This window comes from Canis lupus, chromosome 2 (assembly GCF_011100685.1).
Source record: "Canis lupus familiaris isolate Mischka breed German Shepherd chromosome 2, alternate assembly UU_Cfam_GSD_1.0, whole genome shotgun sequence".
Taxonomy (NCBI): Eukaryota; Metazoa; Chordata; class Mammalia; order Carnivora; family Canidae; genus Canis; species Canis lupus.
Window position 1 is genome coordinate 10,468,995 of NC_049223.1, and position 27,881 is coordinate 10,496,875.

Genomic DNA, 27,881 nt, shown 5'->3' on the forward strand with positions numbered 1-27,881 from the left:
ACAAGAAAGCAGGGGTCGAAAATAAATGATATTTATACAGCTTTTGGCTGAAACTAATGACTATTTTAATTTTTTTCCTCTTCTTTATTATTAAAATTCCAGCATAATTACCCCACAGTGACTAATGACTATTCTTTAACAAATAGTGCTTGTGACACATTGCCGATGAAAGATGTCTGGGAGTCACCAAATATGGTTTTAATTCCTGGTTGAGTTAGGGGTTGAGGGGTTGAGGAATTGACCAAAATTCATAAAGCTAGTAAAAGTTAGAACTTATACAAGGTCTGCTCCCTTTGTACTGTACTCTTGCTACTTATCTTACTTGTTCCTGGTTCCATCACCAAAACTTTAAGCAAATCCATGTTCTCATGTATACAATGAGAAAGTGGACTAACAGGGGTTCTCAACCTAGTATGAGCCATGTTTAATGACAAGATTAAACTGCCTTAGCCCCGATAAATACGTGCCAATAATTTTTAAAAGGGGTAATATCTTTTTAAATCAGTAAGTTATTTTATGCATTTAAGACATACTGTGTGTGAATGGCTCAACTAAAATATTCTAATAAGATTTGTATTAAAAATGTCTGAATTTGTCAAATCTTATAACATCAAAGTTGTAATTTAAAGATCTATTCATATTTTCAAAGCCTAGAAATGTGTTTTCCAGGAAAATGGAGTTTCATTTCTCTTTAGGTGAGCTGTATGAGGCTAAGAGTTGTGATCTTGACTTCTGTGCATTTGATTTTTCCTTAAGTTTCCTGCTTTCAACTTTCTATCATTTCATGATTCTATTTATTGAAGTTCACTTGGATTATTTTAGATGACACTATTTATTCAGCCAATATTTACTAAGCATTGTGCTTCTTCTTGGGCACAAAACAACAAATAAGACAGATATGCTGTCCCCTGCAGCTCCCACATTGTTATTAAAGTTCACCAAGAAGTAAAATAAAACAATACAATGAAAAAAGTCTGATTTTGTTTTAAAGTCAGTCCCTTGAAAGAACTGATCAATCAGTCCCACTTATAACCAGAGTCAATAGAAAAGAACTTCAAATCTCAATCTCTGGTTACTCAACTATTCATTTAAAAAATAGAAATATACTGGAGCATCTGGGAGGCTCAGTCAGGTAAGCATCCAGATTTTGATTTCAGCTCGGGTCATGATCTCAGAGTCCTGAGATTGAGCACTGAATTGGGCTCTTTGCTGAGCATGGAGCATGCTTAAGATTCTTTCTTCCTCTCCTTCTCCCCACTCCACCTGCACATTCTCACTAAAAAGGAAGATAGAAAGAAAGAAAGAAAGAAAGAAAGAAAGAAAGAAAGAAAGAAAGAAAGAAAGAAAGAAAAAATAAAGAAAGAATCCAGATATATACTAAATTTTCCAATTACCCAAATTTAATCTATTAAATAGATTTTACAGCTGGTAAATAAAAATTTAAATCCAAAAATATGATAATTGTTTAGTTTTAAAAATAAATTTTATTTTTTCTTTCTTTTTCTGTGCCCCTATAATTTTTTATAAATAATATCTTTCTTCTATAACTATCTGTCATTATAGTTTTTTGCTAACAATTTCATTTATTTTACATTTGGATTTATTCAACATCCTCGATGGTTTTATAACCTCAGTTTTCCTTTGATTTGGATTTGCTCAACCCCCTCAGTGTTTTTTTTTTTTTTTAATTTTTATTTATTTATGATAGTCACAGAAAGAGAAGGAGAGAGAGGCAGAGACAGGCAGAGGGAGAAGCAGGCTCCATGCACCGGGAGCCCGACGTGGGATTCGATCCCGGGTCTCCAGGATCACACCCTGGGCCAAAGGCAGGCGCCAAACCGCTGCGCCACCCAGGGATCCCTCAACCCCCTCAGTGGTTTTTAATCCATCTAGCTCCTTTGTTTTCTAAACAAATTCTAATGCAATTTTACTGTTTTTCAGAACATACCCAGCTCAATGATTTTCCCAGATTCTTCACTATTCTAATGAATTTCTTACATGTTTTTATATGTTACATAATATACATCATATAAATATAAAGATTTTATATTTAACTCCTTTCTCTATTAATAACCCTTCTTTTTAAATTTTTTCAATGGATTAGTAAATTTAAGTGATTTTCTTGCTCACATAATAATTCATGACAATTGTTCTTATGGACAGGCAACTTCCTTCCATGCATGGATCAGGCTTCTTCCATTTTGCTTCTCCATTCCCTAGGGATTATGTGTATACAGTGGTGGAACAGGAGGAAGGGTGTGTAAAAGGCATATTTAACTCTTAAAAGCCTGGATTTAAAAGTGGTACAAACCACTTTCTATTGATGACTAGTAGTCATACCCATACTCAGATGCAAGACAGACTAGGAAAGTGAATCTTAAATTGTGTAATTACTTGTCATTTACAAGTATCTACTATGGAACTGGGAACATGAATTATGGTAATAGTTAGATGTCTGCACCGTACATACGCACCTCATTTTAATGGTTTATATGATGCTCAGAGATTTACAAATGTAAGACCCTTAGTACAATGTATGCCGGATCAAAAACAATAATAAATAAATGATTTAGTATTATTATTTATGATTATAATTTTAACAGTAAAGGGGAGTTTAGAATGTGCATATATAAATTATGCACATTATTTTTTTCAATATTTTATTTATTTATTCATGAGAGACGCAGAGAGAGAGAGATAGAGGCAGAGACACAGGCAGAGAGAGAAGCAGGCTTCATGCAGGAAGCCCATCATGGGACTCGATCCCGGGTCTCCAGGATCTTGACCTGGACTGAAGGTGGCGCTAAACCACTGAGCCACCTAGGCTGCCCAAATTATGCACATTATTATATAACATATAATGTATACCTATTATATAAATTAGCAATTACATTTACTTTTTAATTGAAGTATAACTGATCTAACATTATATTACTGATATATTAGCAATTGCATTTAAAATATATAAATGAGTGACATACAGAAAAATATTGTAAACATTTTCTAAAGATTTCCAAAATGTTTGTTGATAGATGAAGCCAGTTGAAGCATGAAGTGTGTGTTATAGTAATGACCATTTCCAAATGCACAAAGGGAGGTCATATGGGGAAAGTATATAGATGTATTCTGAGTGGCACCAGAAGGGTGAACTGAGTTCGCCAGTTCTTGTTTGATATCTCTGTTGTGATTTTGTTCATCTAAAGTTCTCTAATTTTCTCAGGAAGGGCTCCTGAAAACACTATTGCCAGAGTTCTTGTATGTTGATGGTGCTCTTTATACTTGAAGGTTGGTTTTGCTGAATAGAAAGCCTTGGTCTACACAGTCTTTTCTGTAGTATTTTTATCTCATTTTCCTCTGGCACAAAAATTTAATGATGATCTAGTTACTATTCCTTTATAAATCAGGTGTTCCATTTGTCTAAGGGCACAAAGGATATTTTCTTTTTAAAAAACGTTCATTGATTTGATTAGAATAAATCTTAATATTGGTTGTTTTTGGCCAGTCATCTCAGATACCTTGTGAGTTCTTTCAACACTTTGATTTTTTTTTAAGATTCAAGAAATTTGTAAAGAATTATTTTTTGTGGTATTGATTGATTGCTTTGATTTTCTTCCTTAGGGATTCCTATTATCCACATGTTGGATCTTCTTTGCAAATCTTTAATATTTGTCATTATCACTTGTGAAAGAAGATTCAAAATAAAGTAAGCATTGATAAGTGAGTCACTTATAGAGTTGAAAAGATATTGAATAATTAGATGTGCATACACACCTCCTGTTTTAATTCTTGGAACATAATGAACTTTTGACTTTTGTCAATTGCAAATTGACCACCTCCTGGAACACATTCTTCTACTTTGGACTGAAATAGAGGTAATGTAACACTTGTTAGCTAAAAAGCAAACCGTGTATTAGATAACCAGTTTAAACTGCCAGCACCAATCATAGTGCTTTCAAAACAAGTTATGTAACCTTGCAGTTTTTGCTTTTATAAGGCTGCACTGTCTGCAATTCAATTCAGAGCACACTTTTGATTTAGGTCAATTCTGTCTCCTGGATTGCAACCCCTATGACCTCAAATAAATACTTTTTGATGCTTTACAGACTCTGTCTCCACTGATACTCTCAAATTCCTTTTATCTCCTTCTAAAATTCTTTTCAACTAAAAAAGATTTCTCTTTTAACCTTTTACTTCTAAGTCATAAAGAATTGTGTTTTGTTTGCTCTTCTTGTTATTCTAGTGTTTCCCCTCATTTCCAAAGTGGTGTTTTGATGTTCAGGTTGGTTTTTCTAAGTTTCTTTAATGCCAATTTGGGTGGTTATTTCATGTTTTGCATCATTTTCTTAATGCTTTCTACCTAGTTTTGAAATACTATTTTAGAATTTTTATTAGATTTTGAAAGCATGTCTTTATGATGTGCTTTATGTGCTTTATGATGTGCTTTGTCTGTAGGAATATTACTCTGCTCTCTATTCTCTTTATATTATCTTTCCATTGGATTTCTACCTCCAAAATTTGCTTTTACTCATTTTTATGTGAATTTAGTTTCTCTAAACTTTTAGAAAGAGGGTTGATTCAAGTAACTTTGACAATTTCAGAGTTCCATTTCTCTTCAATGGTCTTAAAAACACATGATGGCTTGCTTCCTGAAATTTCCTGTTATCATTAGATTTTTAAAATTTTTTAAAAAAATTCTGTTGTCCCTATCCTACTCAATTTTGATTTCTCCCCCATAGTTTTCTCCTAGTGTGGGTGTGATCATGGAAGGTGGACCTGGCAAGTCAGTTTTGAGAATTCCTTGGACTCTACCACTCTAGCCCCTTTAGAAACTCTTACACAGGTCCCTTGTATTCACCTGCAGCTGGAGTTGGCAAAGCTCTTCCAGTTTTCTGCTACTGTCCTTACATTAACCTGCTGTATTTTCCAGTCAACACCTATTGGCTACATTGTGGTTCTTGTTTTCAGGTCTTTTGTGTAGTTTGTTTTCTCACCATTTGCTTTCTCTCACATAGATACCGACAGCATTCAAATCCATGGATATTGGTGGTGTGTCATTATCTGTTGTATTTGAGGGTTCTTATTTATATTTTAGATATAAGTTGTCAGCTAGTTCTGTTGTAAATGTCCACAGGTTTTTGGTTTTTATATCCAGTTTGTTCTCTTTTTATCTGGACATTTTTAAAGAAAAAAATTATGCTGCTACTGCCACTACAACTTCCTAGAAACTTCCATTAGTACTATCTTTTGATATCCAAAGGACTTTTTTTACTGTTAAATTCCATCATTTATTAATATAAAATCTGTCACCAAATTGATTTGAGTGAAAATATTACTGAGTATAATTTAGTATTATACCTATTTTTCAAATGAAAAAGAAAAAAAACCCATAAGCAATTGTTCTATGGGCTGAGATGAATAAATGAATAAATATATAAATATTGCAGATTCATTAAGGCAGCAAGGCAAGGCAGAGATTTATCTGTCTCTTTATTACTTGCAGATCAATAAGAGATAATGATATATTTCCTTAAGTGGGATACATGGAGGAAAGCTAAGTATCTGCTTAGTCTCCTCCTAACTTCTTTTGATCCAGAGTATGGATTTACACTTCGTTCTATGTCAGGGAAACAAATTTGCACCTGTCTAGAACTTGACTCAACTTCATTATTTATGGAAACATGGGAGTTTCAACTTGAAGTCTGTGTTTGCTCTAGGTAAAAGAATGGGTGAGAAGAAAAAAAAGCACTTTGTTCATCAGCAGTGATTATAATATAAAGATATAAATGATCACAGATTTAAATGAAATAAGAATGTGAAAAATGCCAACTTAAATTTCAGGGGAAAGTTTTTTTGGTGCGAATATTGAAAAACTGCCTCAGGCTGCTTGGCAGAATGTGAGGGAAGGGAAGGCAAAAGTGATTTTTGAGTGGCCGGAGTTTACATGTTCTACCAAAAGCTCTCCGAATAATCTTAGAAGATGGAGATAGAAAGAAAACCACAAAAGCATTTATTTATAAGTGGAAAATGTCAAGTATGCTTTGCATCTCTTACCTATTTAAAGAAAGCATACATATTTAACTGTCAACTTCTCTACTTCGTAAAATTTAAGAAATGTGTTTGTAAAGAGGACTATCAGACAAAGCAAAGAATAGCACTTTGGATCTCTGGCTCTTTGTTACTTTCTTCTGTTTCAAGTAGCCCCATATTGGGAAAGATTTATTTAAGGCACTTTATAAAAGTGCCTTTTCTGACAAATTCCTTTGTTTTTATGCAGAATTTTAAATTAAAGACAAGCTTATGCCTTTCTTGTCTTATAGTGACATGAACATGAAATTTAAGGCATCACTCAATACTATGAACTCCCTTAAAAGATGAAAAGTTGGTGGGTTGCCCCCACAAGTACTACTTCATAAAGAATTATATTCTCCAAATAGAAGAACTATATAGTCTTCCTTGTAGTGTGGGTATGTATTTTACTTTTTCACTTTGGGTTACTAAAAATAAAAAGATGTCTTCAGAAACTGTAAGCATACACCAGCACACCTTTAGTATACTTTGCTTTTTTTGTACTAAAACATATACAATTTTAGGGTGTGGGAGGAAGCCATAACATCCTAGACTTACAGAGACAGAATGAATTGACAGATGAAATGAATAAATTCATTCTAGCTCAATCATTTATACAATGCTTAGATCCCCTCTACTAAGTCCTTAACAAAGGGCCTTCTTGAATGCTTAAATAAGTATGGTGATGCAAAGCTCATCACTCAGGAGCCTCTGAGTACCTGTGATTATTAGAAAGTGTTTATATTGAGCCCATATTTCTATCTTCATAGCTTCTCCCTGACAATCCCCATATCCATCCTTCAGAACCATTCAGAACAAGTCAGATATGTCGTTCACAGGATAGCCCATTAATACCAGTGGGGAGCTAGAATGCTTCTCTTTCTACACTTTCTCTCCTAGAACTTATCTTTCCTTCATCCATTCCTGGTATGAATTTTAAGTCCTTAATATTCTTCATTGGTCTCCTCTGAACACATTTTAGGTTAACTATGTTTTCTACCATATTGGTGAGATGTCAGCCTGCTTTTCATGCAACATACCTTTTTAAAGTGACAGTCACCTACTATAAACGATAAATTTTGAGATTATTTTTCACTAAAATTCAGTGTTTTTTACCCAACCTCATGTTACATCAGATATTCTCCATATTAAACTCCTACATATTCAAGGTTCAAGTCCAATTACAAGCTAATGAATCACAGATATTTCAAGGTCAACAGCAAGGAAAGTTTGAAAAACAAGGAAAAAATGATATGCGAAAATTCATATATAAAACAAAAAAAAATCTGACACACAATTAGGAGAAGGTTAGCCTAACCAGAACTCTAGTACTTTATGTTGCACAGATATTTGAATAATTATCACAAATTTATTTTCTTTATAGAAGAAAAAGTTTTCTTTTAATAAAACAAATATTTCTCTTTCAAAGTTTGTGCCAATGATGATACTTGGCAGAGTCAGTGTTCGTTAAAAAAATATTTTTTAACAAATGAATGACTTTTTCATTTAAATATAAATATTGTAATTAGCTGAAAGTAGAGAAGGTAGAAATAGAACTAATAATTCTGATGCTATATTCCCTTATTATGGGATGTAAGAAAAGTTGTCTTAATTTTGAATTAAAAATTATTTTACTTATATTAAGAAAGTTTTTATAGATTACCACCTCAAGAAAATAGAGCAAAATAATCTAGCCCATTTGCAGATTAAAACTATCTTTGGCTAATCATTTCTAATAGAATAACAAAGAACATGATTTTTCTATTATTTGAAATAAATATATTTCTCTACATTTGTATTCCCTAGGTTCTGATAATTTTTAATGTCCTACCTCAAATCTAAAATTTTCATTCTCTTACAATCATAAGCCATTATTGTATTATTTATACACTAAAGCATGTAATAATCAACTTAAGTAGTTTAATTTTGTATTTTTGTCAGAAAAAAATTTATACCATGTGTTATTGCTGGGAAAAATCTTTTAATTGAATAAGTTCATTATTATTGTGAAAAGCAATAATTATTGCTAAGATTAAAGTTTCTATTTTCTGCCTCCAGAAATTGAAAAGACTTAAGTATTTATTTTAACAAGGAATAGTTACCAAAGTCACAAGAAAAATTATTCAACAGTTGGTACTGTAAGTGGAGTAATCTTCTTTTAAAGAGGTAACAGAAGGAGAGGATTAGAATACCTAATACATTTATCATGTACTCAAAATGACATAATTCAGGTTACAGCTGCCCATGTGAGTTATAGCTCTGCAGGTTTTTATTTATTTATTCATTTGATACTTTCATCTACTAAGAGCTTCCCTGTGGAGATTTTATATGTAAATATATACACCTATATGATTTATTTCACGGCCTTCTGCACCATTAGAAATAACTTAGGGGATGGTAATTAAGAAGGAATTTGAGCAGAGAATTCAGTGCAGTATAAAACATTTTATTCAGTATTTTTAATAATTTTTCTCAATGAAGGGAAGAACATATTTCAGTAAATTAGGAATGCGATTTTAGTTTTTGGAATTTAAATTAAAATGTTACCCAGAAAAGTAAGTTAAAGATTGTCATCTATTAAAAAATCTTTATTTTGGTGATTACATACACAAGGGAATCACCATGAACTTGAACTGATTCTCAAAAACATTCAGTGATATACATAAAAAAATTCCAGTGCTTCAGAACAGAAAGTGAGAAAAAAACCACAGACATACTAGCACCATCTAATTTTTTTTTTTTTTTTTTTTTTGTAAGCAAACCAGTTTCAGGGGCACCTGGGTGGCAAGGTCAGTTAAACATTTGACTCTTGGTTTCAGCTCAGGTCTTGATCTCAGGGTCTCAGAGTTGAGAAATCAAGCCCCAAGTTGGGTTCTGTGCTCAACAGGGAGTCTACTTGAGATTCTCTCCCTCTCCCTCTGCCCCTTCCACTCATGGTCTCTCAAATAAATAAATCTTAAAAAAAAAAAAAAAAGGAAATCAGTTTCACTGATTTTCCCTATATTTTGCTATATCTTTTCAGGGAAGCTCCATTAAACAAGGCAAGCTTTTTGAACAGAGTGTTAAACTGTCTCAAGTTTTCCTTCATCTTTCCGTCCTCCAGCAGTTCATCAAAAGTGAACACCATCTTCTGCCTCCACTAAGAAATGAAAATGACAAGTATTTTGTTTCAACAAATCATTTTTTAGTTTTCTTTAAGACTGAATAAGACTAAGGAATACCTTGTGAGTAAAACTTAATTATAAAAAACATGTGACTTCCAGATAAAAAAAGACTCGTGAGTCTATGAAATGATCCATTTATTACATAGATTATTCAACGGCTCATGTCTTCCCAATTCCCAAGTGTTATGCATCTAGCAGCTGCAAAGCAAGATGCCAAACTCTGAGTAAACACTTTTTTCTTCCCCAGCAGCAGCCTTTGAATCCTTGCCTGGCTCCTGTCCTCTGGCTTCTTTCCTGGAGGCACTGTCAATTGCCAGGAAACGTTGAGGGCCACAGCTGCCTGTCTTCCTTTAATCATATTCTCCACTGGTCCTTGTTATTCACAAATATTTGTTGCGATGGGGAATCCCTCGAGTGGTAAACTGCTTAGAGACTGTTGTTACACTGCTGCTGTAGGTGGCACAGCCTGCAGCCTAGAATGGGGAGTCCTGGGTTCAAGTCTGAGCTCTGAAACTAGGCTTCACGTGACCCCAGCATATTATTTCACTGTCCTGTGTTTCTATTTCTACACTCAGCCTGAATGTAATAAAGGTATAGAAAGAACCTTCCCACTTAGGTTCCTGGAGCAGAGGGGTTTTGGTGGTTTCAATTTATCTGTATTTTATAGCATCGAGAGCTATACAACTGAGGTGAAGAAATAAGAATTGTCTTTTGGACTGTGAACTTTGATTGAAGGTTGAGTCAAATCATTTTTTTAAAAAGCATCATTTATTTATTTATTTTAGAGAAAGAGAGGGAGAGCAAGCAAGTGTGTGGAGAGAGGCAGAGGGAGAGGGAGAATCTTAAGCAGACTACACTGAGTGAGGAGCCTGAACTGGGGCTCCATCCCAGGACCCTGTGATTGTGACCTGAGCTGAGACCGAGTCAGATGCTTAACTGACTGAGCCACCCAGGCACCCCTGGGAAAAATCATTTTTTATATCAAACATACATGTCTACATTATAGACATGTATAATGTAACATTCATACACATTTCTAAGATAAAACATAAAACTCAGGGAAATGAATTTGAAGTAGATACCTGGGGAATTAATATACTGTATACTGGAAAAGTTATAGAGTCTTGGGTTTGCACACAGGCTGAGGTGTCTTTTTTTTTTTTTTCATATTCTATGATTTTCATGATAAAAAGTACTGGATATTCCACTAAAGGCAGATATTTTTGACTCCTAGAAATAATAAGAATTTTGAAGTATGATATGAGCAATGATTGGTATTTAGACATTTCCTTTTGGTTTTATTGTGAAAGCTGTCACGTGACTTCTAATTCAAATCAGTATACACAATTTAAGAATGCTGAAACTGCTTTGTCCTTCAGGAACATTAACTGTTTTAGAAAACAGTCTTTCTTCCTTTCTTCCTTTCTTTCTTTCCTCCCTTCTTCTTTCCAAATATATATCTAGAGCCCTATAAAAAGTCTTAAATGATAAAATGGTGATGGTGGTGATGATGATAATGATGATTAGCAAATTGCCAGTTTAGACACAGAGATAATCTCAAACTCTTAAGTCCTTGGTTATTACCATACTAGCCAAAAAATGTAACATTGTCTTCAAGCCTTATATAAAGGTTGCCTGTTTTATAAAACTAAACAATGTGAAATCCACACCTAGATTAAATATGTTTATCACCTATCTCTACCCAGTAGAATGTATGTTTCATGAGGACAAGGGTTGTCTCTCATCATTTTTGTTTATCTCTAGTTGTTATACTTGTGAGTACCTAGCACCTAGTAGGAGCCAACAAATGTGAATGAATGAAAGGACAACATATCAGATAGCTTTGTTAACCACCTCTCTCCTTTTTTCCTTTCAAAAAATATGGAGAGAATCAGACTTTCTTTTAATCCCCTCTTCTCTGCAAGATTTTCTCTAAAACCACCAATATCCAAAAGAAATATAGTATTTGTCACATACATGTTAGAACTACCTAATAGCCACATTAAAAAGATCTTCTGCTCATTTATTAATCCAACTATTTGGTTTTCATTTTCATTTTTGTTTTTGCTATTGAATTGTATGAGTTCTTCATATATTTTGGATATTAACATCTTAGTGGATATATGATTTGCAAATATTTTCTCCCATTCACAATACGCTGTCTTTTCATTTCATTGATGGCTTCCTTTGGTGTGCAGAAGCTTTTTAGTTTGATGTCCCATTTATTTATATTTGCTTTTGTTTTCTTTGTTTTTGGGGTCAGGTCTAAAATATCATCACCAAGACTCATGTCAAGGACCTTACCACTGTGTTTCCTTCTAGAAGTTTTTGGTTTCAGGTCTTACATTCAAGTCTTCGTTTTATTTTAAGATTTTATTTATTCGTGAAAGACAGACAGAGACAGAGGCAGACATATAGGCAGAGGGTAAAGCAGGCTCAATGCAGAAAGCCTGATGTGGGACTCGATCCTGGGACTGTGGGATCACACCCTGAGCCAAAGGCAGACAGTCAATCGCTGAGCCACCCAGGCGTCCCTCAAGTCTTTATTTTGAGTTAATTTTTGTGTATTGTAAGACAGTAGTCTAGTTTCATTCTTTTGCATGCAATTGTTGAGTGTTCTCAGTATCATTTATTGGAGAGACTGTCCTTTCACCATTGTATATTCTTACCTTTTTTGATGTAAATTAATTGATTATATATGTATGAGTTTAACTTTTCTGTGCTCTCTCTTCTGTTCCATTGATCTTTGTGTGTTTTAATGCCAATACCATAGTGTTTGATTACTATAACTATATATTATAGTTTTAAATCAGGGAGCATGATGCCTCTAGTTTTGTTCTTCTCTCTCAAGATTGCTTTGGCTATTCTGGGTCTTTTGCTGTTCCATATGAATTTTGTCTGTTTTATTTCTATGAAAAATGCCTTAGAATTGACATTGCATAGGGATTGCACTGAATCTCTAGATTATTTTGAGTAATATGGACCTTTTAATGGTGTTAATTCTAATCCATGAGTGCAGAATACTATTCATTTATTTGTGTCTTTAATTTTTTTATCAATATCTTATAATTATTAGCATATAGGTCTTTCACCTCATTGGCTAAATTTATCCTTAGGAATTTTATTCTTTTTGATGCGATTGTAAATGGGATTGTCTTTTTAATTTGCTTTTCTGAGAGTTTGTTGTTATTGTCGAAAAACACGATATACATTTGTGTATTTATTTTGTATCCTGCAGCATTACTAAATTTGTTTATTATCTCTAACAGTTTTTGTGTGGAATCTTTAGCATTTTCTATATATAAGATCATGTCATCCACAACTAGTGACCATTTTACGTCTTCTTTTCCAATGTGTATGCTCTTACTTCTTTTTCTTGCCTAATTGCTCTGGCTAGGATTTTCAATATTATGTTGAATATAAGTGGTAAGGGCATCCTTCTCTTTTCCTGATCTTAGATGAAAATATTGTAGCTTTTCATGTTGCATATGATGTTAACTATGGGATTGTTATATATGGCCTTTATTATGTTGAAGAATATTCCCTCTATAGCCACTATTTTGGAGAGTTTTTATCATAAACAGATATTGAATTCGGTAAAATACCTTTTCTGCATCTCTTGAGATGATATGATTTTTATCCTTCGTTTTGTTAATGAGGTGTATAATGCTGAATGGTCTACGAATGTTGAACCATCCTTATATCTCTGGAACAAATTCCACTTCATCATGGTGTATGATTGTTCTAATATATCATTGAATTTGGGTTGCTAATATGTTGTTGAGGATTTTTGTGTCAATGTCCATTGGAATATTGGCCTGGAATTTTCTTTGCTTGTGGTCTCTTTGTCTACATTTGGTATCAGGGTAATGCTAGCCTTGTAAGTGATTTTGGAAGCATTCCCTCTCTTCAGTTTTTTGGAAGAGTTTAAGGATACGTATTAAATCATCTTAAAATATTTAGTAGTATTTACCAGTGAAGTTGTCTTATCCTGGACTTTTGTTTGTTGTGAGATTTTTGATTACTGATTCAATCTTCTTATTAGTAATTCAGATTTTCTATGTCTTCATGGTTTAGTCTTTGAGGATTATATGTTTCTAGGAACTTATCTATGCTTTTAAGCTTATGATCCTTTTTATTTCTGTGGTATCATTTGTAACTTCTCCTCTTTTACTTCTGATTTTTTTGAGCCCTCTTTCTTTTTTTCTTGGTAAGTCTAGCTAAGGTTTGTCAAATCTGTTTATCTTTTCAAAGTACCAGCATACTGACTTTTTCTTCCTTTTAGTCTCAACTTCATATTTGTGCTCTTATTTTTGTTATTTCCTCCTTCTTCCTAACTTTGGGCTCTGTTTTTTCTTTTTCTAGTTACTTTAGGCATAAAGGCAGATTGAGATTTTTCTTGTTTCTTGAGTTAGGCCTCTTTTATTATGAACTTGGAATTTTCCTCTTAGAACTGCTTTGCTTTATCCCATATATTTTGGTATGTTCTACTTCCATTTTCAATTGTTTCAAATATTTTTAATTTCTCCATTGCCCGGTTGGTTGTTCAGTAGATGTTTAATCTTCACACACTCATGATTTTTTTTCAATTATTTATTGAAGCTTCATGGGAGAGTACAAGGGTGAGGCATGCCCACTGGCTTTAGCAGGTGAGTATGTGTCCCAACAGGGGGCAGAAATGGTGCTTACTAGCACACCATTTCTGGAGAGAGTCCCAAAGTCTCCTTACCCTCTGGCAGATGCATGAAGATTAGCAAATGAATCTCCTTTGCATATAGTTTAGGTGCTTTTCAAACTGCTATTTCTGTGGTGGGCCCTTTAAGATCAGTATCTTAGGGATCTTAGTTCCCTACAGACTTTTGGGTCTCCTGGACTGTAGCCCCATTGTTTTTCAAAGACAGGTGTTTTAAGAGTTCATCTCTGTGGTGCAGGTCCCTGAGGGTTGGGGTACCTGATGTGGGGTGGAACCCCCTCACTCCTCAGAGAGAAGTTCTGGATTTGTGAGATCCCTCCTGACTGTGAGTTGCCATGCTGGGGGGTGTGTGTGGCTTTTGGTGGAGACTGCCTCTTCATGCCTGCCTATCTCCACATGGCCTTATTATTATTTTTGTGAAGGAACTGTTCCACAGTTTTTTCAGGTCTTCATAGGGAATTGTTCAGTATATAGCTGTAGATTCAGTGTTTCTGTGGGAGGAGGTCTTCCTGTGGTGTTATCTTGGAACGCCCCCAAATTAATTTTAATAATATATTTTATTTATCCCAATATACCCAAGATATTTGCATTTTAACATGTAATTAATATAGAAAAATTTTTAAAGATTTTATTTATTCATGAGAGACAGAGAGAGAGAGAGAGAGAGAGAGAGGCAGAGACATAGACAGAAGGAGAAGCAGGCTCCATGTGGGGAGCCTGACATGGGACTCGATCTCAGGTCTCCAGGATCAGGCCCTGGGCTGAAGGTGGGGCTAAACTGCTGAGCCACCTGGGCTGCCCTTAATATAGAAGTTATTAACAACATATTATACATTATTTTCCTGTACACAAACTTTAAAAACTGGTGGGTATTTTACAAGCAACTCATTCCATACTAAACATGTTTCAAGTTGCTCAGTTGCAATATAGGGCTAGTGGCTATCACACTGACAGCTCAGCTCTATACCCTGTCTTTTCTCTAATCCTCAAGGTAAGAATTATATCCTGTATAAAGGCAAATCCTATTGCCATTGCACTACCTTAGTGTCCTCATGAGACATGAAAGACATTGTGCCTATAATTTTTGCTTTCTTCTCTAACATATTTTAAGTGAGCCCTTTGTACTAATTTCTTTCCTTGTGAGGATGTGTTTCAGTAGTACTTTATAGCATCAGCACCATGATGAAGTATTCTTAGTTTTTGCTTCACAAAAAACTTTAATATTTTCCTCATAGAATCTACTTTCCATGGTATGGATCACCCTTTATCATTAGGGGTCTTATCTTCTCCATTTATCTTTATTTTTATTAATAGAGAACAATCAAATCTGTATATAAATGTCTAAATATCAGCTTTTGTTTACAATACTAAGAAAAATCAAGGGTAGTATTCAACATAAATTCTTTCATTAAAAAAACTTTCATTAACATTACTAAAGTATTTTGTTTATAGTTCACACAGAACCCTTTCATAGGGATTCTTTTTCATATGATTATCACTGTATAATACTATTTTCTTGACCTTCAGTTAGATTAAATTTTATGTGTTTTAGTTAAAAATCTTAATTTGTGATATGTGAAAGTAACAGTGTAAACATTTATCTCTATAACCCATATTTATGCAACAATGAAATTTATTATAAATCACAGAATCTATGCCTAGAAATGTTCAGCAAACAGTAATGTAGAATCTAAGGGATATTTACTTTTTCCAAATAGATAGTTTTATTAAAATCTATTAAAAATTAAAGTACATGTAATTATTTGAATATTTGTTCTCTGCTATTTTGTTTCAAGATGATAAACCTGATTTTTAAAAAGCTTTTAAAGTGCACTAGTTATTCTTGTATAATATGATGGATTTTGATCAAAATCAGGTGTCTTTTTGAAAATTAATGAGAAAAGTCAGTCAGGTAAACACAAAATGAATTATCTAGTTAAAGTGAAAGAAAATGTTCAGCATAAACAGGATATAGTCTCTGGAGATCCAAGGCTCAAATTCTGACTCCACCACTAGGCTAAATGTATGATGTTGAACAAGTAACTTAAATGTTGTACCTCAGTTGCCTCATCTATGATATGGAGATAATCTTTGTATATCCTATAGTCTTGGTGAGGATTAAACAAGGTAATAAGTGGAAATCACTTCCACTAGTGAATTTAATAAATGTTCACTATTACCATTATTAGTGTCATAATGAGGCTAATTATAATAGAAAAAAAAACCCAACAACAAAAAGGAGGAGCCCCAATACTCCACAATACCAGACTGGTTGCATGAGCTCTGGTTTATCCACTCAAGGGCAAAATCATTAAATTTCATAACAGTATACCCAGTGTGTAGCATAAGAACTAAGTCTACAACCATTTCATGCAATCTGGATTTCATTATGAAACACACAAGATACACACTAGGTAACATTTTAATATCACAAAAATTGGAGTTTGTTTTATAGTCAAGGGCCTGTCATAGTTTAATGAGTAGTGTGTGATGCATTTAATGCAGTTTGTGGTTGACAGAATAATAACCTTCCAAAGATGTCCATGTCCTAATAGCCAAAACCTGTCAATGCTACTTTCTATGGGAAAATGAACTTTGTAGATGGGATTAAACTAAGGACTTTGAGATGGGGAAATTATCCTGGATTATCCAAAGAAACCCAGTGTAATCACTAGGGGCCTTACAAGGAGGAGGCAAAGGGGTGTAGAATTGGTAGTAGAAGATGTGATGACAGAAGCAGAGGCTGGAATGATTTGAAGAGGTCAGAAGTCAAGAAATGCATGCAGCCTCAAGTAGCTAAAATGGTAAATGACTTCTCCTGAAACTTCTAGAAGGCACCAACTTTGCTGAAACCTTGATTTTAGCCTAGTGAGACTAATTCTGGACTTCTAACCTCCAAAGCTGTAAGATAATAAGCATGTATTCTTTTAACCTCCTAGGTTTGTGGTAATTTGTTTCAGCAGCAACAGGAACCTAATACCTAGTCAGATTTGGTGCAATAGGTTCTTTTTTACTTCTAAGCAATGTTAGGCCCTTGGTGCTTTCTGAATACCACCTGACAGCAAAAGAGGCAATCAATATACAGCTACTGAATGAACGCTGTATGGAATAGCATACAGCCATCAAAATGACATTGACTAATGGAAAAATGTTATTTAAAAGAAATATTAGTTTGCATCTCAGTGAAATCATAGTTAACTAACTGGGCAAACATCAAATTTTGCATATACAAATTTCAGCATAAAATAAATTAAAATACTAATAGTGATTGTTTCTGCATGTCAGTACTATGAAGATGACTTTACTTTTTCTTCTTTACATTTCTGCCAGTTTTCTATAATGAGCAGGTATTGTTTTCATAATGGGAGAGAGCACATCAATTGTATTTAAAAAGTAGATAGCAGTATAATGAAGAACATGAAAAGCAATTTACCCAATACTGGTAAATTCAATCTCTTTATGCATCAATGACTCTAATTTAACTAGTAATTCAAAACCTTCAAATTCCTGAGTTTAGCATGTTAGTAACTGTGAAGTCATCATGGGTCTGTGTTTTATTTGTCAGCATGGGTCAGCTTTAATAATAGTAAAGTTATGATTATCATCTTCAAAAATCACCTGCTGACCAGCCACTGTGAGCTGCATGGGGACAACAGCAAGAAGTGATTTATGCAGAAATTGGCAATCAACCCAGTGGGAAGGAAAAAGGCAAAGGGAAGAAAATCTCAGCAATCTACAGAATGATTCTGCTTTCTTGAGTGTTGGAAAGACGAGAGGTCTTCCTATAGCTATCCCTCTTTGACCTTGGAGAAATCATCCCACCATTCTGAGCTTCGGTCTCTTCCTTTGTGTTATGAGAGGGTACAAAACAAACTTATCTCTAAGATGAATGCCCCTCAAATCCACAAAAACCCAAAAAACCAAACCAAAAAAAAAAAAAAAAAACTTTTACTATTCTTCAGTCTCACTTTGTATTTACATAGGGATTGCTATGAGCTGCTGTGAACTAGGTCTTCTGCACTGTGCAACTTTCCAATTCCATTACCATCAGATATTTCACAGTATCTTCTTTTTTACAATGTCAGAAAATAGACTGTATAGTGCATTAAAAGGCTTCAATATGTAAGGGGTTATAGTAGCAGCCTGATGTCTGGTTAGTCACTGAAACCTTGCAGCTTGTCACTTGTCAGCTCTTTGAGGAACACAGTCCTGACCTAGGAAACTTCCCTACGTCCTTCCATGAAAAAACAAGTAAATTAGCAAAACTTAAAAAACAATTTTCCAACTAAATTAAATGCTTGATAATTTCACAATTATTATGATTTTAAGTGAGGATGCCATTTCTGGAATAAATCATTTGTGAAATTGTAGAGGGAGTTTGAAATGTCAAAGGATTTCTTTTTCCCAGAAAATATTGATAGAATGTCTCTTATTTGAAGGAAACTTTGTTATTTAATCCAAATCTTAAGGAACTTTTAAGTCTGTAGGGGGGAATAAATCATGTATATAGCTAATTCTAATGTGAAACAGAAAAGTAAATGCCATAGAAAGACATAGATGAATTATGATGGATAGAATTTCAGAGGAGGAAGAGAGATTATGTCCAGCTGTCCAGACAGCAAGATGGTTCGGGGAAGCTTATGGGGTGATACATGGCATTGAAGTCTGTTCAGATCCCAAATTCAAGAATTGGGGTGGAAGAGGAGGGCTTTATTGGTGGAGGAAACAGAATAAGCATTGTCTTGGTGGCATGGAAAATTTGGAATGTGTATGGAGGAGAGCAAAAAAATGAAAGTTCATGGTATTGTCATCTCCAGGTTGAAGATGCATGGGATATAGATCGAAATGACAGACAAGATCCAGATCACCAAGGCCTTAAATGCTGACCTAAGGAGACTTTATTTTATACACAGCTGAGAACCATAATGGACTTTTGAGTAATTATTTAATTGATTATCACTCATCTCTCTCTATTATAGGGGACAAAAGTAATTCTGTAGTTTAAAATTTATTATAATTTCTCACTCAACAATCGAACAAAATTCTAGGCAACCTTTTTGTACATCAGCCAAAGAATTGGAAAAGATTTCAAATCTATAAGTTTGAAACTCTAAGGGAGAAGGTTTCCCTCATTGCTTTACTATTTAGTTGGGGTTGAAACAGCAGTAGCCCCATTAAGATACTGGAATAAAAGCTGCACACGTGAAGGTCCTAGGAATTCCAACCATCTGAGGCATAGAATATGACATGAACTTTATCCAGTGGCCTCCCAGTATCCTAATTTCACACCTTCTGAACTTGAGGGCTTGGCTTTAGACCCTGGTCTTCCTACCTGATTTTTCTTGGGAGTTGGCACTAAATCTATATTCTGTACACAAAAACAGAATTCAACACCGTGTTCTGTTTGTGGCTGTGTGAATGTGTGTGACTCACGTGCATTTCTTTGTAAATATATAAATATATACACATTACACAAAATGGTGATGGCACCTACCATTATCTTATTGTTATACTGTTTTTTTGGAGTGAAAGCTATATTTTTCCTAAATGGTTTGTGAGCATCTTGAGAGCAGGCTCATCATATTGCATTATGAATCCAGCCAATACTCAATTAGTATTTATTGATCAATATATCTAAGCTAAGTCCTGTAGCCTTCAGGATATGCTGCATTCTTTCTAGGATCAGGAGAACAGCTGGTTAACACACTTGGTCTCATAGGACAAAAACATTATGGTTTCTATATTTCTTTAGATCTGCAAAAGGCAAGATAGCTTATTGCTTTAAAAGCTCCTGAGATAAGTGAACTTATCATATGAAAGCAATCTATCAATATGTGTGTGTGCATGCATGTGTGAAACCTGCCTGCAGCAGCAAAATGTAGAAATCATGTGTTGAATATTAAATACAGGTGGTGTTAGCAAATGCAAAGAGTTCATCAACCAGCACAGTTATCATGTATTATGACTGACTTACCTCAATAAAGAAAATGCTGGCTGCTGACGTTGGATGGTGATACATATAGACAGTCACGAGAATGGCTGCTACTATAATGAGGACCAGGATGAGAATTCCAACAATGAGGCCAGCATGAAGGGTGCTCCCTTTCTTCTCGGCTGCACTGTCATCTGTAGAAGCTGAAAGAACAGCACAGCTGTCAGATCATTCATGTGTGCACTTTTAGGTTTGCATTTTCACTAGAGGGGATGTTTATAGTTTTAATAAAGTACCAACTAGAATTTTTTCTTTTACTTTCCATACAACTCTTCCTTTCCATGACACCAATTTTCAAAGTTAGATGCTCTTTATTTGGGCAATGAAAAATCCATACCATTAATGATTAAAAATAGATTTGTAATTGTGTTTTAATTTATAGTTCAATAAACAAAATTAATAGCCATTATTCTAAAAGGACCGTGGAAAATCTAAAACTCTAATTAACTATATAATAAATTTAAATTTGATTTTTTTCATTAAACCACTGGCACTTTTACCTATGGAAAAATTGATTACTTTCTGCAAATTCCTCTCTCATTTTCTTTTGGGAATTTTATATTGAAGAGTATCATGCTTCTTTGGGTGGGCTAGAGAAGCATTTTCAGAAAGTCTGTGCATGAGTTCAAAGCCTAATTTTCAAAATCTGTTTTAAACTAAAATGTTCTTTAAAAGAGTAACAGATGGACGCTAAATGACCCTCAAATAGTTTTATCACCATCTGAAGAGAACACACAGCATATCAAAATATTCTACTATGCCACAAACCAGTATCATTTGATCTGACTTTTACTGAGATGTTTTCCACTGTAATACCCATTTTCAGAGAATTAGGAAAAAGAAATTAAATTTCTAAAGTAATAATTAACCAACCCAAAGTCAGTCAACCAAACAAAGCTAATCTCTAAAGTCTTCTCTTGTTCTAAAATTCTTCAACCTTTGATGACTACTCAGGTATTTAAAAATCTTAAATTAGGTGTAGCAGGTAACAGTGTTTTTGTGCATACCATGATTGATGTTTTTGAACCATTAGAAAATTACTTAATATTCATAAAAGTTCTACAGCAGTGATTCCTAATCTTTTCACTACTAATTTGCATCTTTGTTTTAAATATTATTTTTGTCTATTAAACTTTGTTTAATAAGCACTGACTTATTTCTCTTATTTTAGATTTTTGCTAATAAAAAGAAAACATGACTGCCTATCAGAATGCATGGTCAATATGAAGTAAGAGAATATCAGATAAAACAAAGAAACATGACCTATCCATCCTTTAAATTTTTGTTGTTATTGTTTATTTTCTGTTTGAGACTCATAGCTGGTATTCAGTAATTCTTGTCCAAATCTAATAAAGCTCAATATCCTAAAGCTTTCCTTTATACACTATAATTCATTATTGAAAGAATATACAATTTAAACAGTAAATCATTATATGAAAATTCATGTACATAGAGGATTCTGGTAAGAAGGACAAGTATGAAGTATGAGGAATCTGTTTCCCTACATAGACAATAATTGCATTGGTAGAATGTGTCTGACAACTATCTTGGCACTTTGGACTCTATTGAAGGCTTGCAACTTTCAAGAGAAAGGCTTGGACTATAAATTGAGGTTAATTTCAGTCAATTTTCAACTCTTAATGGCTGCCCATCCTCCACCCCTCAGTCACGTGGCAGGTAGCTGTACATGTGTTCCTGAAGCAGCCTCCAGGAGCCAGGGCAGGCAAAAAGTGCCTTGTCCTCCAGAGATCAGGATCTGTGTTCTGACTTCTGATTGGTGCTTCTTATCACAGAGGCACAAAGATGTAGCCCCTGGTTTTTCATTCTTTCCTCCATTGTTGCAAGCCCTTCCCCCTCTGGCTGAAGTGACTTCCAGGGGATTTAAAGAACTAGTGCTCTTTTCACCCTCTCCCCACTACGTTTTTCCCCCTTTTGTGAGCTAGATGTAAAGACTGGGACATTTGGAAACATCTGCACGTATGGGGAAAAACTGGAAAGTGTGTGTAAATGCCTAGGGAATAGTTCAGAAAGATTTGAAAACACATTAAGATTACATCTCAATTTGACCTTCAGCATAGAGACAGTCTGCAACCACAACCGCAACAACAACAGCACAATCAACTACCAACAAAAATAATATCAAAACACAGCTAAAAACCGGAGAAGGGTGGGGAAGAATCTGATTTCCAGAATTACCACATTATTACATTCAAATGTCCAGTTTTTAATAAAGATTCACAAAACATACAAAGAAACAGGAAAGTATGGCTCATTTAAAGGAATAAGATCAACAGAAACTGTTCCGGAAAAAGAACTGATGGCAGTACAATAGCCAAAGACTTAAACAGAATTGTCTTGAAGATGCTCAAAGAACCAAAAGAAGATGGGGAGAGGGCCAAGAAAACAATGTGTGAACAAAATGGAAATACCAAGATAGAGATAGAAAACCTAAAAAAAAAAAAGCCAAAAGAAATTATGGGGCTGAAAAATAGAGTAATTGAAATGAAAAATTCACTAGAGGGATTCAAAGGCAGATCTAAACAGGCAGGATAAAAAACCAGTGGACTTGGAAGGCAAGACAGTGGAAATCATTGACTTTGAGGGACAGAAAGAAAAAGAAGTCAAAGGTCCATCAAGCAGGTCAACATGCATATTATAGGAGTCCCTGAAGGAGGGACAGAGAGAGGGGCAGAGAGAATATTTTAAGAAATGATGGCTACAAACTTCCCAAATTTTTAAAAAGATTTTATTTATTTATTCATGAGAGACATATATAGAGAGGTAGAGACACAGGCAGAGGGAGAAAGAAGTAGGCTCCATGCAGGGAACCTGACATGGGACTCGATCCTGGGTCTCCACGATCCCACCCTGGGCTGAAGGCAGCGCTAAACTGCTGAGCCACTGGGGCTGCCCCAAACTTCCCAAATTTGATGAAATACATGAATATAAACATCCAAGAAGCTTAAGGAACTCCAGTAAGATGAACTCTTAATGACCCACACTGAGATGCATTATAGTCAAACTTTTGAGAGACAAAGTCAGAGAAAGAATCCCTAAGATGACAACAAAGAAGATAGCTTTAATAGAGGAAAAGAAGGCAAGGAATTTATCTACTTAATTTAATTTAATTTATTTATGTGTGTGTGTGTGTATGTGTGTGTGTGTGTGTGAGAGAGAGAGAGAGAGAGAGAAAGAGCATGAAAGGGGAGGGGCAGAAGGAGAGGGAGAGAATCTCAAGCAGACTCTGCACTGAGCATGGAGCCCTACACAGGGCTTAATCTCAGGATCTTGAGATCATCATCTGAGCCAAAATCAAGAGTTGGATGCTTAACTGACTGAGCCATCCAGGTACCTGCATTTATCTATCTATCTATCTATCTATCTATCTATCTATCTATCTATCTATCTGAGATAGAGCACACAAAAGGCAAGGTATTTAAACATTTCCCTACAAAAAATCAACTAAACACAAAAGAAGACAGTAATGCTGGAAATAAGCCAAAAAAAAAAAAAAAAAAAACAAAAAAAACTTTAAGACACATAGAAAACAAATAGCAAAAATAATAGAAATAAGCCCCACCTCATTGGTAACTGTTTTATATTTAAATGGATTAAAATTTCCAATCAAAAGACAGTTTGTCATAAAGAATAAAAACACATGATCCAACTATATGCTGCCTATACTTCAGATCCAAAGACACAGATTGAAAGTGAAAGTATGAAAAGAGATATTCCATACAAATAGTAACTAAAAGACAGTAGAGGTAACTATACTAGTATCAGACTAAGTAGATTTTCAATCCCAAAGATTATGAGACAAATAAGGACATCATATATCAATAAAAGGTTTCAATTATAAACATTTACATAGCTAATGACAAACCATCAAAAAATATGAAGCAAATATGACATAATTGAAGGGATAAACTGACAGTTCTATAAGAATAGCTGGAAATTTCAATATCCCACTTTCATTATTGGAAAGAACCAGACTAAAGATAAGTAAAGAAAGAGACTTAACACAATGAACCAATTAGATCTAACATACATGTATAGAATCCTCTACCCAATGACAATATACACATTCTTCTCAACTGTGCATGGAAGACCTCATAGAAGAGATCATATGTCACAAATTAAGTTTCAACAGGTTTAAAAAATAGATATCATACAAAGAATTTTTCCCACTCACAGTGGGATGGAGTTAAGAAATGAGTAACAGATACAAAGCTGGACATTCACAAATTTGTGGAAATTAAGCAACACATTCTTGAACAGCCAATGTACCATCATGAAATCACAAGGGAAATTAGAAAACAAAAACACAAAAACCAAAACATAGGGACTGCAAGTAAAGCAAGGCTAAGGAGAGAACGCACAGCTGTTAATGCTTATATTAAAAACAAGATCTCGAATCAACAACCTAACTCTACAAGTTAATGAACTGGAAAGAGAAGAACACACTAAGCCCGAAGTTAGCAGAAGGAAGAAAATAATCAAGAGGAGAGTGAAGATCAGCAAAATAAAGAATAAAAAAATAATGGAGAAAATTAATGATATCTGGTTCTTTGAAAAAATCAACAAAATTGGAATGAGGACTCAAACACCAGCAGTCTGGCCTGAGTCTGCACCCTGAACCTCTGATCACTAACCCCTCAACTGACACTGAACTGTATGTACTGCTGTTTCTTCTTCATGTTAGCAATTCTGGCAAAGAATTCTAAAAAAAAAAAAAAAAAAAAAAAAAAAAACCTGGGTAATTTCAAATAAAGAACAATTAACTTAAATATGGTTAAGAATTAGCATTGTGCCTTCAAGAGGGGAGCAGGGTCTACGTCTGACTTGTCACCTCCCTGAGACTAGGCCAGTGATGGCCATCACATGTACTTAAAATCCATGTTTGCTGGAAGAGAAGGAAGGAGAGAAGAGGAAGAAAAAAGAAAGAAAAATAAAGCTGTTGAAAATGGGTTAAAGCTCTTGGAATGACCACTTCTCCTATTAAAATCAAACAAGGTTATGATAAATTACTTTATCTGGTCTTCAGTTATCTTATCTCTGCAATGCAGTCAATAATAGTAACTACCCCACAGGAGTGCTGCACAGAATTAACCATTGAACACACAGAAAGTGCTTAGGAGAGTGCCTGGAATACAACAAGTACTTAATTAATGTAGCCATTATATTATTGTTACCTCTAATAGAAGGCAGGTTGAGGCAAATTATGGTGTCAGATTCATGGCACCATATAAACTATGTTTTGCCCTTAACATTTGTTACTTTTAAAGTTTGGCTATATTCTTAAGTATGCTTGTATCATTGTACTTTGTGCACTTGGCTTTTTTCTTATTTTTAAGAATATTATACATTAATGTCATAGGAAAATAGGATTAATTTAAAATGTTGCTTTGGAGAAAATGTGGCAAAAAAAACTACTTGGGTAAAAAGAGGGAAGCCTTGAATTTTTCTTCAAATCCCACGTGTGGTTCCATTTGTCTATCCTTCTCCCCATCTATCCATCCCTTTCACCCTCAAATCCATCCACCCCAACAGCATCTGGTTCTATCCCTGAGATTAGTAGTCTTTTATAAGCAGTATGCTAAGATTCAGCCTCACTTTTTGTGTGTGTGCAATACAGGGAAGGGGAGAACAAGAAGATATTTGTGAGTTAGCCTCAGGCTGCCACTTCCCAAGTGAACCAAAGCCTGTTGAGGAGGCAGCAGGCAAAAGACAGCCCTTCCCAGGGAGAAACAGGAGAGCCAGAAACATGTTTTATTTAATAAGACCTCAAGTCAGTAAAATTATTGCTGACCTGTAGGATGCAAATTGCCGATCTTTAGAACATAAAACCATAACCGGATTTATACCTTGAAACCTCACTCATTGCCTTTATTTGGGCATAAATGTTTACTTTCTCACTTATTACTTATTTATATTTTCGATAATGGCTTAGTTATATTATCTCCTTTCTAAAACACTCCTTTGCAGTCCTGGTCTGGATGTTAAGACACCATTTCATATGTAATGAAATCTGTACACAGTTTAGTTTGTCACTAGCTGAATAAATATTTTATAACATTTCTGGATGGTGATTTTAACAAAATAAACAATCTTCATAGAATCTCAAAATATTGTTAACCAGGAGACAAAATAAATATTTAGTGATCTACGACTGTGCATATGACTTTACACTGTGTTGTAACTAGAGCAAACCTTTTAAAAAGAAATATAACAAATTCAATTCCAAAATATTACAGAGGCGTCCTTGTGTCCCAAGAGAGTGCTATTTCTAAATGCATTCAGAGTGGTCATCTGACCGGAGTGGCCAAAATTGCACAAATATTTCTGGAGAACCTATTTTTCCATTTTCATATTATTTAAGCAAGTTTTCTGCATCTCTACTCTAGCTGCTTTCTCTTCTAACAAGTATGATGATGGCATATTAAAAGGTTATTGAATCTGGAGATGAAGTGATCACTCTATTGATGTGCTTTGATTTTAAATTCTTTCACTAATTGGTTTCCAGTTGAGTATCACTGCTCCATTAGGTGGTATAGGGTTTGCACATTAATGGGTACCTGCAAACAGAATTCAGGAGATCATCTGTGTTAAAGATGATGACCACCTCAAACACAAAATTGAAATTTAAAAAGTGTAAGCAAGTGGTAGTAATTTCCATCATTGAAGTTTAGTTCATTTGCCTTCAGGGTGGACAGTTCAAATTGATCCTAATCCGTCAGGAAAGATAGTAAACAAAAGACGTCAATTTTGGAAATAGACATTCATTCCTGTGCTTTGACTGATTGTTTTTGGAAAATGGCATACAGAATTGGGTCAGAGAAAACCTTGAGTCTATTTCAGGCACAAACTTAAGCCCATGAAAGTCCATGAGGAGCTGGGGGAGATATTCCAAAAGGTCATAAGAAATCTAGTCTGAAGACTCAAACTCTTATTCTTGGCTTAGAAGTATCTTATGCTCTTTCACTTATGTCCAAAAGTGAACCAAAGTAAAAAAACTATCCTCATACATGTATAGTATTGTGCACAAGACAATTGAAATCTTTAGCTTTTATAGCCTTACACTGTATATCCAAATAAGAGGAGTTAATGATAAAGTATAATAAGATACCATAAAATGGAGCCCCAAAGCCCAAAAGGAAGTATATAGATATATGTGAAAAGCCTATCAAATAAAGGCCATATTTTGCTACTCTGTTGAAGACATATTTTAAAACCTAAATGAAACACTGAAAATCAATAGTATCAAAGATAATATACTTTCATCTGATCCACTGAATGACCCATGAGTTCCTAGCTTTTTAGTACTTTATAAAAGGCAGATCAATATTTAGACACAGAAAAGACTGTGAAAATTGTCAAATTCATCTAAGCAATCTATTTTGGGGTAAGTTTTAGTTATCATGATAGTAAAGACAACAGATTTTTAAAAGGAATTTTAAATACATATTAAACATATTTAAGGGGCACATGGGTGGCTCAGTCGGGGTAAGTGGCTGCCTTTGCCTCAGGTCATGATCTCACAGGTCCGGGGATCGAGCCCTGAGTTGGGCTCCTTACTCAGTGGGGAGTCTGCTTCTCCCTCTGCCTCTCCTGTCTGCTGTCTCTTTCTCTCAAATAAGTAAATAAAATCTTAAAAAAAAAAAAAAAAGAAAAGATATTCAAGACTTCATGCAAATGTGTTTCAATTGCTGTACTCCAAGAAAAGTTTATGACCTATTGATAAGAAGAAAGATGAAATGAATAGAAGAAAGAAGAGGAAAGAAAGGAAAAAAGTTGACCGGTTATTTCTTCAAAGTGTTGTGTCTGATTTTAAACCTCTACCTCTCCTTGCTCTTTCTGGGCCTGATATTTTTCTCAGGATTTATATCAGAATATCAAGTGGCACTGATATTTCGTATTTAGAAGCATAATTCTGCGACATGTGAAAAAGATTCTAATACATTGCTAA

At 34.5% G+C, this 27,881-nt stretch overlaps 1 protein-coding gene across 3 annotated transcripts in view; it reads right to left on the minus strand.

Moving 5' to 3' along the window:
• Window positions 1-27,881, minus strand: part of PLXDC2 (plexin domain containing 2) — a 512,014-nt gene that overhangs the window by 24,754 nt on the left and 459,379 nt on the right. For all 3 annotated transcript variants that reach the window (XM_038529866.1, XM_038529863.1, XM_038529864.1), the window contains one exon: window positions 19,898-20,058. In XM_038529866.1, coding sequence (XP_038385794.1) covers window positions 19,898-20,058 — 161 coding nt within the window. The remainder of the gene's footprint in view (window positions 1-19,897; window positions 20,059-27,881) is intronic.